This window comes from Erpetoichthys calabaricus, chromosome 7 (assembly GCF_900747795.2).
Source record: "Erpetoichthys calabaricus chromosome 7, fErpCal1.3, whole genome shotgun sequence".
NCBI lineage: Eukaryota > Metazoa > Chordata > Cladistia > Polypteriformes > Polypteridae > Erpetoichthys > Erpetoichthys calabaricus.
The window spans coordinates 73,935,459-73,951,186 of NC_041400.2; the positions used below are offsets into that span (position 1 = coordinate 73,935,459).

The following is a 15,728-nucleotide window of genomic DNA, read 5'->3' on the forward strand; positions in this document are numbered from 1 at the left end:
TTAGATTAAAGAAACTGCTTGCTGGGGATGGATTTGAAATAAGACAGTGGGCTAGTAATTGTTCAGAAGTGATTGAAGAGCTGCCTCTAGAGGCTAAATCAGAGAACTGTGAATTATGGCTTTCTCAAGAGAAGGTAGATCCCCAGGAATCCACTCTTGGATTGTAGTGCATCTGTAGTACAGACTGTGTAGATTACGAGTCTACTTTGTCAACTATGAGGCATATTTATAAAATCCTTGCTAGTCAATACAACCTTTTTGGATTCCTTGTTCTATGCATTGCGAGAGCAAAGGAACTCATTCAAGACCAGTGGAAAGCTAACTTGGGATGGGATGCTATTGTTAAATCTGAAGCCTTGTGCAACAAATATAGTATGTGGGAGAGAGAACTAAATGATTTGGATCCTATAATGTTGCCATGATACTTGCACACACATTAATATGCTTGTAGCGGGGCCACATAGTGTTTAAATGTCAGTTCTGAGTGCGTCTCGTTTCATTGTCCCGTTTACTGTTTATGTGCATCAGTTAATGCCGTCCGATGATGGAAGGAGACCACAGCCGCCAACCTGGAAAACACCTGTTTACAATCAATCAATCCCAGCCGTCACAGGACTATATAAGCCAGCAGGAGGAGAAGGGAGGGAGGAGAGAAGGAGATTTTGTTTCAACATTACGACCACGAGCAACCTGTACCTGTTTTCCATATTGCGCTTATCCATCCAGTTTGTTTTCCATCTGCCGGATTTATTTCAAGGACCTCACCACGAGATACCCCGGGGTAGGACTTAATCATCCACCACATACACGAGGATTCACGGTGAGGCTGTTCCATTTTTTTCCGGGGAGAATCAAACAACTCTATCACTAATTCAGTCATCCGCTTTCAGGACATTTTCTTTTTTACCGGACTCACGTACTCATTCATTTTCAGTTTGTCTTTCATTGTCATTATTCGTGTTGTGTGTTTATTTGTTACAGGGACAAGGGAGGGTTTTTGTTGTGTGTATATATATATATATATATATATATATTTGGTGGTGTCTTATTATTGCTGGGGTGGAGGGATATATTTATGTTTCTATTTTTCTATGTCATTTTACTTAATACATATAACCCGTTTTACTTCCCGTTTTTGTGTGCTTATTTTTCACCGTCGATTGTGGGGGGGGAAAAGTTTAATTGGTAAGAAGTACGGCTTGATAGTTAGATTATTTCTCAGTTAATTATCCAGGCCACTGGTCTTGGAAGTGTAGCTGCCGGCTGGGTAAAAGGGGTCTGGGTAAAAGGGGCCTATGGAGCGATTCCACGACTGCACTTAACTGGCTAAAATCTGACACATTCCGAAGGCTGTAGGCACTAGAGTTGCTGAAATCCAAAACATGACTAAAACTCAGAGATGGCATTACATGGATACAGCTAATAAAACATTGAGAGAACTTAGTCAGCTTGGTAGGTGGAAGGATGGTCCTTCTTTTCTTTCACAAGTATCAGAAAGTTGGCCGAGCATGTCACCGCCTCACCAAGAAAATGACCTGATAGAAATGAAGAATAATTATGTTCTGTGGGAACATATCAGATACAGGGCCAAATGACATTCATTAAGATCCAAGTAAATACAGAACTTGGGGTGAGCTGGTAACAATTATCTTATCAGTCTCTTCATGGGGCAGCCAGTGCAGAATCAGACAGCTGTGCTACAACAGAACGTAGAAGAGACATTAAGTTACTTCTTCTTCAGCAAGCTCAGTAAGACAGTTTTAGTGAAGAGGTCATAGCACTTAAAGCAGAGTAATTTCACAGCAAAGCGTTTGAAAGCCCTATATCCTAAATGTGATATGGACTTGGGCTTAATTAGAGTTGGCAGTAGACGGTCAAGAGCCAGAGACAATATATTCTGTTGTCCTTGATCCAGCCCATCGAACTACCAGACTTCTGATAAAAGACTATGAGAACTGTCTGTTTCATCCAGATCCGGAAGTTCCAAAAATGGCAGATCTACCCCCTGCGCGACTGTACCCTTACAAACCTCCATCTGGTCTACAGGAGTTGATTGTTTCGGCCGTTTACTATCAAGATTGGGTGCCGATCAGAAAAACGCTGCGGAATTATCTTTAAGTGCCTGACCAATCAATCTGTCTACTTGGATGTAATAGAGATCACGGACACTAAAGCATTTTTGATGGCCTTTAGAAGGTTTGTGGCCCACAGATGTAAACCATTTGATGTTCTTTCAGACAGAGGCACCAATTTCCATGGAGAAGTAGAACTGAGGGAAGGATTTGCCGCCATGGAAGACTGACTTGCAAAGGAAAATGCAGCATTTCTTTTCAACCCTCCAAGTACTCGTCACTTTGGTGGAGCATGGGAGCAAGAAATAAAGTCAGTGAAAAACGCCTTGAAGGTTGTGCTAGGTGAACAATCTGTAACTGAGCCAGTGCTACATACTGTTCTAATTGAAATCGAAGGGATACTCAATTCAAAATCTTTTGGGTATGTATCCTCAGATGTTGCTGACCCTGACCCAGTCACACCTAATGTATTGCTGATGGGACAACGTGATGCCTCATTACCACAAGTTGTTTACCCAAAGGAGGACCTATTGGGTCGAAGACGTTGGTGTTACAGCCTGAAATTGGCTGACCATTTCTGGACAAATTTTGTGAAATTTTACCTTCCAGATTTTCAACTTCACCAAAAGTGGCTCAAAGACACTGACAACTTAATGGTTGGACAGTTGTCATGATACTTTACCCTCAGTTTCCAAGAGCCCAGTGGCCAATAGGGAAAGGCACTGAGACATCTGAAGGGGGTGATGAAAAAGTTTGCACAGCCTGTGTCCAAGTGATTAGCAATTATTATAAACATCCAGTGTCAAAACTGATACAGCTTCCTGACCTACCAGAGGATACCAAAGACTGTAAAGAATAGCTTAAACTTCTTCCTGTTTTCAAGTTTGTTGTACAAATTTGGGTGAGGTTGTGTAAGAAATTTTAGCAAGTCTCGCCCTTGCCAGAAAGTGTTTTTTCTGTTCCTGAGAGTTTTGCTTTCTGCCATAATGGTTTACCTACAATATGTTGGTTTGCTTATTGTTATCAACTGTTTGTTATGCTAAATAAAATATACTGGAATTCACCAGCCTCTCATCTCCAGTCATCTGACCATAACTCATGCACTCTGCTTTGTGTTAGTTAAACCCTGCGAATTACCGCATTTCCAGTGGTTCCTTAACCATGCCATGATCACAATTCTAAGATCGCATTACAGTATCTTTTACAGTGAGATTTATTGGTTAGATATTTTAGTGGGTGCTCAGACATTTGGTGATTTGTTTCTTTGGTGTGCAAGGTAATCAGTATTGAGTGAATAGCTGATAGTCCCATCACTGCTGCAAGGTAAGTTCTATCTAAGCAAATCTAAGGTAAGTTTTAAGCCATGATTTTCAAGTGTCAATTCTCAAGTCAAATCTTAACTTATAATGGTTACATTCAAGAAAGTCAAGTTGAGTCACTAGATTTAGTGAAACAAGTCAAGTCAAATCATAGTTCCTAAGACTTAAAGTAAAAAAGTGCTTACACTTTAATCACTATTCACAATTAATCAAATTATGATAATGTCTGATGTATACTAACATCTAAACTGAGAACAGACTTTGCCAGGGAAAACTATTTTAATAAGAAATAACAGCAAATAGCATAAAAATAATTGTTTTATTCTGAAGCAATTTGCATAGGTTCTATTAATTTTCCACAGTATCCTCATAAATGCACTGCGTTTAAAACACATTCTACTTAAGGAAAATCATTTTTGAAAGGTTATGTCACTTCCTGGCGGAGGGGGTGTGAGCAGGGGGGCCGTTCGCACCCCTAGGGGATACGGACGCTCGTCTAAAAAATGCTGAAAAACTACCTTCACATTGCTCCCTTCCTTGCTGGGCTTCCTTGCAGCTGCTTTGTCAAGCGACATGCTTCCTGCACGGTGCTTCGCATACTTAAAAGCTCGAACAGCACCTATCGGTTTTTGATTGTTTGATTTTCTCTCTCTCTCTCTCTGACATTCTCTGCTCCTGATGCGCACTCCTTTGAAGAGGAAGATATGTTTGCATTCTTGTAATTGTGAGATGGAACTGTCATCTCTGTCTTGTCATGGAGCATATTTAAACTTTTGAAAAAGAGACAAATGTTTGTTTGCAGTGTTTGAAAAATGTTCCTTTCTCTCTACAACCTCCTGTGTTTCTGTGCAAATCTGTGACCCAAGCATGACAATATAAAAATAACCATATAAACATATGGTTTCTACTTAATGGATTTTCACCTTTCTGGAGTGCAACCCCCGCGATCGAGGAGGTATCACTGTAAATATTTTGTTATAATTATTATTTCATAGGGTCACATGTTTTTTCTTTCTCGGGACAGGAAGAGTGCTCCTTTAAGACTTGTTTTGAATTGTAGCTCCAGCACATGGCTAATTGTGTATATAAACTAGCCATGCAGCACACAAGGATCAGTATGATGTATTTGGTGGCAGTAATCATAATATTCTCATTATGATCAACTAATATACCACTCAAATGAAAATGCACACAGGATGGAAGGCTGGGGAAGTGATTGGTTGTAAAATCACACATGACTGAAGAAGCTTCACAATGACCTCACAGTTTGCAGGCGTGAAAGTTCTGCGCATGGCTGCAATAGGTCTGTTATGTTACACTGACCTCACAAAGCAGCAAACAAGGTCAACAGTGAGCACAGCATATTCACTGCAAAAAACATTTTGGTGAATTTTGCTGATCAACACTATTTGTGAACATTGAGGCTACATTGTCACACCTCCATATCTAAGCACCTGCACAACAAGGTAACTAGATGAAGACACTACCAGTATTCTCATTGCCATTTTAAACAATGCGGGAGAGAACATAGCTATATTCCAAAACATCAAAGATAGGTGTAAAAGATTTTAAGTAAAATACAGTATTAAACACCTAGCATCTGCAACTTGATGGCATGACGACTGTAGATTTTACAATATACATTTGGCACTGTTTAGTTCGTGTAATTTTTGTATTTAGCAGGAAATATTTTCTTAAATACCATGAAACAAATCAAAGTTGCCACGTTACAATGAAACAACATAAGAGTTCTTTGGCTGAAGTGGTACATCAGTTGGAACAATGACACATCGGCCACAGTGCCACAGTGTTTGAGTCCAACTCTCTAGCAAGCTAGACAACGTTTGAAAATGTTTGTTTCATGTCAGTGATTTTTGACTTACACATGGCTCTTGCACATGACTATTCCATTATTTGCAACATAGTCTACAGTACATTTTGAATTTCCAAAATTGATAGTCCTCAGCACTGATCCCTCCATTGCTTTTGCACTCCATCATACTTCTATTATCATTAAGCAAGTCAGAAAAATTAAGACTGGAGTCTGACTCAAGTCAAGTCATGTGACTTGATTCACCCACCTCTGCCTTGCGGTTCAATTCACTTCTGTTAATGGCATAATTAGGGCCAATCATTTGAATATTTTGTTTAATAATTAATCCTGGTTTATGCTATGTTTGCCCCATTGAAACATGACTAACTTGCTAATCTGAGTGAAGGCATAGGCACATCCTATCATAATCAAATGATAATCCCTGGAAGCCTCCAGCTAAATTTGTTTCAAAGCCATTACTAATGCCATGGGATTCCAATAAGTCACTTAGGGCCAAATCGTCAAACAGGAGTAAGACAGGGGCATTAGACTGCATTCTCAGAGGTGGTTCCCCTGCTAATATTGCACTAAGAGAAAGGCTAAGCAATTTGAACGAAATTGCAAACATTGTTCTGTTCATGTCATAATTTGCTGTAAAAGGACCTGGATAAAATATAACTATTACTCTTTAACAGAGGATTCTTCATCAGAACCTCAAGGTATCTGTCCATAAGCCTTATCTTAAGCAAAGGTGGTTCAAGCAGTAAGACAATTATCCAACACACATGAGCAAGTCTAGGTCAGGATGACTGAACAGAAGAAAATTTGAAATAACCTAGTGAAAATATAAGTTATATCCCATACATATGTTATAGCCTCACCTGAAACTAGAACTTCAAATGCATCAAAGTCTGGGCATGAGATTCAAACCAAGGGCACTGGATCTGTGAGAGAGCAGTGCTAACCATGGGTTATGCAGCTGATGTACGTACATTAAACAGCATTTTATTTTGTTTTTCCAATATGTGGTTTTGCTTTGTATCACTTTATCTAATATTTGATTTTGGTTGAAAAGCTGCCCTGCACCTCAGCCCTGTGTAAGTGGGTTAAGAAAATGGATGGATGTGAAAGCATTCAGTGTCAAAATATTTTCAACTAGCCATCCCCCGCGGCTTTGCCTGTGTAGAAGTGAAACAGGAAAGTGCCGGGCACTGCCCGGCTCCCTACTCCTGATGTCACGCTTGCCCCTCCCCTCAGCCTGCAGCCTCTGTCTCGGATTAGCACGAATATATCGCTCCTGCAAGCGAACTATGATTCTTAGCACAATGAGAGAATTTGCAAAAAAAACTGGAATGTTCAAGCAAATTATACAAAAAAACCTGATCTAAATCCGTCACGTATTTCTCTCATGAAAAGTGGACAGACATACAAACAGACGTTGGATTTTATATATAGAGAGAAATTGATCCATGTATTTCAAAAACCACTGAATATGAAACAATTATATATTACCAGTGAATGATGCCTGAAAGATATCAGTGAAAGAAAATAACAAATTCATCATTCGAGCTTCTGACAGTTATAGTTACCAAGCAGCAGTCATTCTTGCTAAAAATAATAAAACATTTGTTAATGAAGAGCTTGTTAATGAGTGAGATGGGTAAAGTGAATTTTTCTGCAAAACTATGAATCAAAGGTGAAAACTATCATTATGTAAAAAAGTGCACAAACTCCATAGTAATTGAAAAAATGTTGACAACAGACAGTATCTGTCAGAAAAATCATTAAAGTCAGTTGTATGATTATTAGGTAGTATGCTTTTGTTTTTTATTTATTGGATGAATCAAAATCTGCACCACATTTCTATGAGTTGGATGGAAGGTATATTGCATTTGCAAGGGGCATTCAGCTTTGTCACCAAAGCATGCCAGCTTCAACCTGGAAATAAATATTTACTCTCCAGAGTCCCAAAAGCACAGAAGACTCAAAAATACTTTCAAAAGTTGACCTCTGGGGGAAATTACCATCACAACTCTGACTAGATACAAAAAGTGCCTAGAAGATTCTTTATAAAATAAAAGATTTATTTTAACAAAGGCTCTGTAATGCAAGAATTCCTAAGAGCACAAAGAGAAAGCAAGGCAATCCATAGCAAACAAAGTCCCAATACAGAATCCTAAGGCAAAGCTGAAAACAGTGCACAGGTTGAAAAAAGTCAGGATATCACAAAGGCAAAAAGCACAGTAAAACACAGGAAACACTCCAATCCCTAGTGTGTGTTTGAAATGAACAGCCAGGAACTATGGAAGGTCCTACAATATATAGGGTGGAAGCCAGTTCCTGGCAGTGATTGGCAGATGGTCCTGCCTCTTGGAGGACCACCCACAAACAGATGGGACATAACTAAGGCATTTTTTAATTGCAAATACACACAAACAATAATTCACGTAATAAACAAAAGAAACATTTATACCAATAAATGGCACACTATTAGACAAAACAGACAAGAAACACAACTTTGACGCAAAAACGGGAGAAATGCTGGCTGAAACATGACACCTGCCAGCATTTAAGAAAATGTGAAAATCAAAGGAATTTTCTTTGTAAGAAAGTACCATTTATGACCTATTTAAACATACATTGGTATACAAGTCACTGTTTTCCAATGGAAGCTCATTAAGTCCAAGTACTAAGTTTTCCTGAACTTCTGACCTAAACTTTGAGACAGCACTAAGGTATGTGCCGTGTTCAAACAATGATCAAACTATTACCAAGTTAATGATCATAAAAAATAAAAGTAATTCTGAATTCCTTACAGTTCACTCCACATGTCACTTAAATCATAAAGAACATTTTTTTATTTAAATACTGTACATGTCTTGTAATTTTATGATTGAACATTCTAGGGATTAAACAAAACAATCCTCTTTCCATCTACTGGTCTCCATGATAAAGGTGAATCCCTAATTGATAAACATGAGTCAAGTGAGAATCAGGAAATAAGAGTACACAAATGGAGTGGAAAAAAGCAACTGTTATTCTTAGTCATTTTCTCAACACAAAGGCACAGTTTTGGAGTAAATTTACTTCTTCCACTGCCAACTAATATGTTATATAATATTGTCCTGCTATTTAGAAAATACCAAAGAAGGGTCTTCCACCATTTCACATTCTCTGGCAAGACACATACCTGCGAGCCATCTTCTGCATAATTTGAGACTCCTTCATCTTCTGCAGTTCAGACATGTAGGCCATGATGCGAGCATTGCAAGTCAACAGGCTCTTGGCTGCTTCAAGGGCCTGTTCTCGCTGAGAACAAGCAGCCAACAGTTTACATGCACCATCACGCATCCTGATCTCATGATCGATTTTCTTTTGGATGTCACTGTCCTGTACATATGAAGAAAAAAGAAGAGCAATTGTAAGAAAGGATGCAATAATACTGGTATACTTGGGTTACATTATGGAACAAGACAGCATACTGGATAAAGAGTGTACTATAGTATGGGTGCAAATAAAATCTAATCAACTGTTAAAAAAAGATTTTATCTTTTCCTCATATTTCTACACTTTCCAGTGTGGATGATAAATATATTTGCATCTATGCCTGTTAACGGCAAACCTTATGCTTTTCAAATTATGTCTAATAAAATCATTACAAAAAAGAATGGAACTTCTGTGCAACACGTCACAAGAGACATTGGCAAATTTCACAATTTAGGTTAATTCTGAGCACACCCCAGGAAAAACAGAAGGTAGCCTCAGACATTAGTTGCAGTTGTCCTTTATCCAAATTAGAACTTTAACCTGGTGCTTTAACATATAAATTCTCAGATATACAGAGTGTTGGTAGTGGGCTGCAAAGCACCCCAGAGGTAGGAGGTGAGAATAGGTGATACAATAATTCAATCATTCTTTTTCTTTCTGCCATATTTCCACAAGAGCAACTCATCATGTGTTATAAAAAAGTAATTATTTGTGCCATTTCCTGTTGGCTCTGATAGATCACATAATTTGCATTTTCCTTGTTTTCTCAACATTTGTATTATCGTGAATGCACACAAAATGCTACAGAAAACACTCATGCCAAGTGATAATGGGTAGTGTAAACATAGCTACCACATGCAGGTGGCCAATGGCATTGGTCTTTCAAAATCCTAAGGTTTTGTTTGAACAAAAAATGTAACGTAATTTAATCAGCAGAGTTCTGTTTTATTGTAATGTGTACACTTCTAAACCTCTTACTTGCAAGCATATCCAACATGCACCATGCATGCACAGAATGCAATAGGTCAGTAGTATGCCCTCCAGTCCTAGTGCTAATGTGCAGCTTATAAGCATGCATGTCTTCTATCAATGAGAAAGTAGAAAGCTGTTATTCTATTTGAACAAAATGTTAGCAAAAGAGCACAAATGTATCCAAATAAGTAGATTATAAAAATGCTAAACACGAGCAAGGGATGAAGAATTGTAAATGCAATGTAAGAAGTTAGCATACAACAGACAATTCTCCTGTTACTACTCTTTACTATACACAGAAAGTCTTTCGCCTTATATTTTCCCTATGTCTATACCACCTGAACTAGGATACCATGGTAGTTCTGAGGTTAAGAATCTGCACCGATATCTGGAAGGTTGCCGGTTCAAATCCCATTACTGCCAGAATGTATCTTACTCTGTTGGGGCCTTTTAACCATGCCCTTAACCTGAAAATTGCTCCAGGGGTGCTGTATAATGTTTGGCCATATGCTCTGACCTCCAAAGGTAATGCAAAAAGGCAATTTCTCCTCAGGGTTTAATAAAGTATATCAAATCAAAAATAACATGCATCAGTGTACCTTTGAATTGTTTTCACTAAACTCTGTCCAGGAAGTTTCATCTGAGTTCAGTTTGAGGTCCAACAGATAACATTGTCCCCTTAAATCCAACTTTCCCCCTCTCTGTCCCTTTCTTGGGCAACAGGGTGTCCTGTTTTCCAGTGTTTCCAATTGAATATCTTCATTGCCCTATGTGTGCAATGCCTCATTTCGGACTCCTTTGAATATGTACTTCTGGGAACACTCATCAGCATACATAATATATGTTCCAAAGATTTTGCTTTCTGAATATTTATGGATTTTAGCCTGCTAATCAAAAAAATCATTCTCAAATTTTCCACCAATTTATTGCAATTGCTTACACATAATATGGCAGAACAACTACAACTGAGCATCTGTGGTTATCTACAAGTAGTGGCACAGTTACTAGGAATGAACCTTAGATACACCAAGTACTGTTGCTATTTGCGAATAGGGCAGCTATGCTAAACAGTCTCATTATATTAATAAGAAATGGCCATTCTATAACTATTTGATTCCAGGGCAGAAAAGTGTGGACACTTGTCAACTCAACATAGACATTTTTGCCTCCTCTCCATATGTAAAGCTTGGACTGAGGAAAAAAATTAATGAAAGCAATGAATAAGTAAGGTGAAGGATGTTTCCATGAATAACTGATGCCATGATTAAAAAAGGCATTTTCCAGATAACAGCAAAAATTAATTTCATGTTTCTCCAAATTTTCATGAAGTAAAATATTTTAAAAATTGAGGTCCAGTGTAGGGAATCCATTCTTTTTCATTCCCGCATTCCTGGAAATGAAACTGCTGTAATTCCCGGGAAAATGGGAACGGCCAAGCTCGCACATATAGCGTGCAAAAGTTTAAAAATCGATCAAGAAATAACAGAGTTATAGTTGAAAATAATTAAGGTGGCGCCATTGCTGCAGCTTGCACTTCATGGGACAACAGCTTTGAACAGCAACTTGAAATTGCAATGCATCAGTCTGTTGCATCTGCATTATCTGTACCAAGAAACTTGCCATCACAGAATGACGATAAGAAATTGGATGCATCAGTAAAAGCTGAAATGGCGGTGTTTCAGAGCAACGGCAAGCGCGGGCGATGTTTAGAACAAGTGTACCAGTATCTGATGATTGTACCGCTTACTTCAGTGGAGGCAGAGCGTGCTTTCTCAGTGGCTGGCGTACTTCTGCACGAAGGTGCGCTCTTGCCTGGACGACCGCACGCTGAATACGTTAATAATAATAATAATTCATTACATTTATATAGCGCTTTTCTCAGTACTCAAAGCACTATCCAAAAAGGGAGGAAACGGGAAGCGAACCCACAAATTTCCACAGTCAAATTACTGCAAAGCAGCAGCACTACCACTGTGCCACCTGTGAGGACATTGTGCTTTCTACGCTCATATTACCACAACTAAAGATACATGTACTTACAGTATATGACAGCATGAACTGCTTGTAGATAAGGTTAGTCTTTTATTTGTGTCAACATATTGCAGTATTTTATTAAAAATAAGTGTCAGTCATTCTAAAACCATTCACATGTGAGATGCCCATGCACTGTGCCATCCCTGGGAGCCCGGGATTCCTGGGAATGAAATGCGGGATTCCCGAATTCCCGGGAATGGATAAACCTGTCCAGGAATGGCTTCACTAGTCCAGTGTAATTCACCTTGAAATATCAAGCTTCAGTCCTATCATCTGTTTATTTTCTTAAGCTACTTTTTACATTAAAGGATTGAGGTAGATCATGCATGGTCTAAGCAGCATCAGGCAAGACGCAGGAACCCATATTGGATGGGAAAAAAAATGTCCACCATAGAACACAGTGAAATACACATCTACACCTAGCTAATTTGGAGTCAACGATTAGCCTAACATGGGCATCTTTTGGAGGCAGAGGAAATAAGCATTTCTGGGTAGTCAATTTGTATGTAGACATAATTCATGGTTGTAATTTGGTTGTATCTCTCTGATGACTTGAATTTCATTAATATTGCCAAATAATGAGAAATATTGGTTCACAATCATAATCATAATCATACTCCTGCAAAATTAATTTTAACCATCAAGCAAAAAATAGAAAAATAAGAAATGAGCCATAAATCAGAGTTAAGCTTTATCTGCAGCCAGAATGTAGCTTTAATAGCCTGTAACAACATATGAACTCAAACACCTTTGCCATTGTGGTTTTTCTCTAGCATTTCTCTGAGATTGAGGCAGCATTGACCCTCCAGCATTGGGAATGTGGAGGATGCTACCACTATGAATCCCACCCCTAAACCCCCTTCCCCCCCCCCCCGAAATACAACACCAGGGGGCATTAGGTTCAGTTCTTGGATGGATGGGACTCTTATAGTGAAGTATATGCTCATTTAAGTACATGTATTCTGAAATCTACTCACAGACTCTTACATATCTGTCTCAGAGAACTGGCACTGCTGCTATGTGTGCATCATAGAAACAGTGTGGGAAAAGGCCCAAACTGTGCCATTCCTTAACTCCTGATTAATTCCTTAATCATTCTCGTCTCATTCTACCATTTCAAATGAAGTCAAGTACAAACCTGTGGAACTGATTTTTTAATTAATCTGCGGGTCATTTCAGCTGCTGAGACATGTCTCTACAGAAATGAGGCAAAGTTTCCTATTAAACAGAACCCCCTTGGAGGATGCATTTAATTTTGGGTTAGAAAACTGCCTGCTGTGACTGACTGTCAGGCAGATCCACCAGCAACAACATGTAGGGAAGAGGTTGACAGGGGATGGGGGTGTTTATATAAAATATTGAATGTGATCATAAAATGGAAAAACTTGTGAAAATGATTCAAAACACATGCCCCATATTTCCAAAATAAGCACAACCTCTGATGTACTCTGCAGCTCAGTGGTGGTAGTTTTAAGAGTAAAGGAAAGAGGACAATTTTAAGAAAGAAAACACAGTAACTGATTCAGCTGCCATTGACTGGTGGTGCACTATGTACAGCTTTTTCCTGCCTTACTGTATGTTCAATTCTGCAAGGATAGGCTTTGGCCACCCACAACACTGAACTGGACTGAGCAAGTCTGAATGTATAAATGAATGTTAATTAGAATCACAGCATTAACATTCAGACAGCTGTTTCAAACAAACAGCATGTTATGTTGTAATCCCACCATTTAGAGTCATTCAACATCAAATAACTCTTCAGTAATGACTGAATTGTCAATTATGGCATGCAGAACAGTTTATTGGTAAAATGGCTAGCATGAACCTGGCACATTAATTCTAATCTGGAGTCTGCAAACATTAACATCAATGATCACTTTTTAACCTTTAAGGCACTTTCTTTGAAGCCCTTTTAGCCTCAATAATAATATTTAAAACAAAACTCCTGACATGTAAAAACATAAGCACATTCTTATTATTTTATTTGTCTTTATGGTGTTTTTCCTCAACAGTGTATCCTGTCATGAACAAGAATGAAAACATTAAGGTTCAAAATACAATAAGCTATAGGAGTTTATTATGTACTTTTAACAGGTGTGGACTGTAAAGAGTGCCCCAAGCTATCAAGCAGAGACAAGGACAAACAGAATATTAAAATGCAGGATACAATACGGCAGGTTCAAACATGTGGCACCAGTACAAATACAGAAAAAAAAAGCATGTGGCTCTCAGTATACAGCATTTTGCAATGAGAGATCTTAAAATAAAACAAAATAAATTAAAAAGTAAAAAAAAAAAAGTTCAGATTTCCACTGTGTGCTGCTATAATGAGCTGTTAATATCCTGCCACCTTAATACTATCTAAAGTAAAATTGTACCAAAGGCTGATGTGTGATATTCCTCAAAATGAAGCATTTGTTAAACCACAGAATTTACCATTTGAAGAGTTGAACTTGATGAATTCCATAAACTAAACTTGAGCTGAAGCTACATCCTCAAAATCGTGGCACACAAACAAAAGCACACAAAGTAAACATGTTCAATAATGTTTAACCATTTTAGGTAAGGCAACCCCACATAATACTTACTTCACTTCATATACAGCATGCATATAAATATTAATTATGATGTATGCTCCAATAGGAAACAGCAGTTGTAAGCAGTTGTACTGCTTAATAATGTACTAGAAAGATATTTTAAACCATAATAAAATTAAATAAAAAAAAACTGTTGCACAAATAGAGAGAAAACACAACACCGTCTAAATAAATGGACACCTAAATTGTGTGTGTAATGTATAGCACCACCTTTTGCTCAGTGCCTCTAATAAAGTCCAGCAAATCAGTTTTAGGCCATGATTAAGATATAAACACATCTTAATTTGGATGCAGTGAATACGCTATCACAAGGCACAAAACCTGAAGCAAGACAACATTTTAACACGCAGATGAACCCATTATTCATTTTTAAAGTGTCCACTAAATTACCACTAAATAAATTCCTATACTTTTCCCAGAGTGACTATTCAAGATCTTCCCATGGGCTCACCACCTATGGGAGGGGCCAAGGAGGTCGGGTGCAGTGTGAGTTGGGTGGTGGCCGAAGGCGGGGACCTTGGCGGTCCGATCCTCGGCTACAGAAACTGGCTCTTGGGACGTGGAATGTCACCTCTCTGAAGGGGAAGGAGCCTGAGCTAGTGCGCGAAGTTGAGAGGTTCCGGCTAGATATAGTCGGACTCACCTCGACGCACAGCTTGGACTCTGGAACCAATCTCCTTGAGAGGGGCTGGACTCTCTACCACTCTGGAGTTGCCCCCGGTGAGAGGCGCCGAGCAGGTGTGGGTATACTTATTGCCCCCCAACTTGGAGCCTGTACATTGGGGTTTACCCCGGTGGACGAGAGGGTAGCCTCCCTTCGCCTTCGGGTGGGGGGACGGGTCCTAACTGTTGTTTGTGCGTATGCACCGAACAGCAGTTCGGAGTACCCACCCTTTTTGGAGTCCCTGGAGGGGGTGCTAGAGGGCATACCTTCTGGGGACTCCCTCGTTCTGCTGGGAGACTTCAATGCTCACGTGGGCAATGACAGTGAGACCTGGAAGGGCGTGATTGGGAGGAATGGCCCCCCTGATCTGAACCCGAGCGGTGTTTTGTTATTGGACTTCTGTGCTCGTCACGGATTGTCCATAACGAACACCATGTTCAAGCATAGGGGTGTTCATATGTGCACCTGGCACCAGGACACCCTAGGCCTCAGTTCGATGATCGACTTTGTGGTCGTGTCGTCGGACTTGCGGCCACATGTCTTGGACACTCGGGTGAAGAGAGGGGCGGAGCTGTCAACTGATCACCACCTGGTGGTGAGTTGGCTTCGATGGTGGGGGAGGATGCCGGTCAGGCGTGGTAGGCCCAAACGTGTTGTGAGGGTCTGCTGGGAACGTCTGGCAGAGCCCCCTGTCAGAAGTAGCTTCAACTCCCACCTCCGGCAGAACTTCGACCACATCCCGAGGGAGGTGGGGGACATTGAGTCCGAATGGGCCATGTTCCGTGCCTCTATTGTTGAGGCAGCTGACCGGAGCTGTGGCCGTAAGGTGGTCGGTGCCTGTCGTGGCGGCAATCCCCGAACCCGCTGGTGGACACCGGCGGTGAAGGATGCCGTCAAGCTGAAGAAGGAGTCCTACAGGACCCTTTTGTCCTGTGGGACCCCGGAGGCAGCTGATAGGTACCGGCAGGCCAAGCGGAATGCGGCTTTGGT

At 39.8% G+C, this 15,728-nt stretch overlaps 1 protein-coding gene across 6 annotated transcripts in view; it reads right to left on the minus strand.

Moving 5' to 3' along the window:
* Nucleotides 1-15,728, minus strand: part of rtkna (rhotekin a) — a 277,698-nt gene that overhangs the window by 88,731 nt on the left and 173,239 nt on the right. For all 6 annotated transcript variants that reach the window (XM_028804655.2, XM_028804654.2, XM_028804656.2 and 3 more), the window contains exon 2: nt 8,395-8,594. In XM_028804655.2, the coding sequence (XP_028660488.1) occupies nt 8,395-8,594 (200 nt within the window). The remainder of the gene's footprint in view (nt 1-8,394; nt 8,595-15,728) is intronic.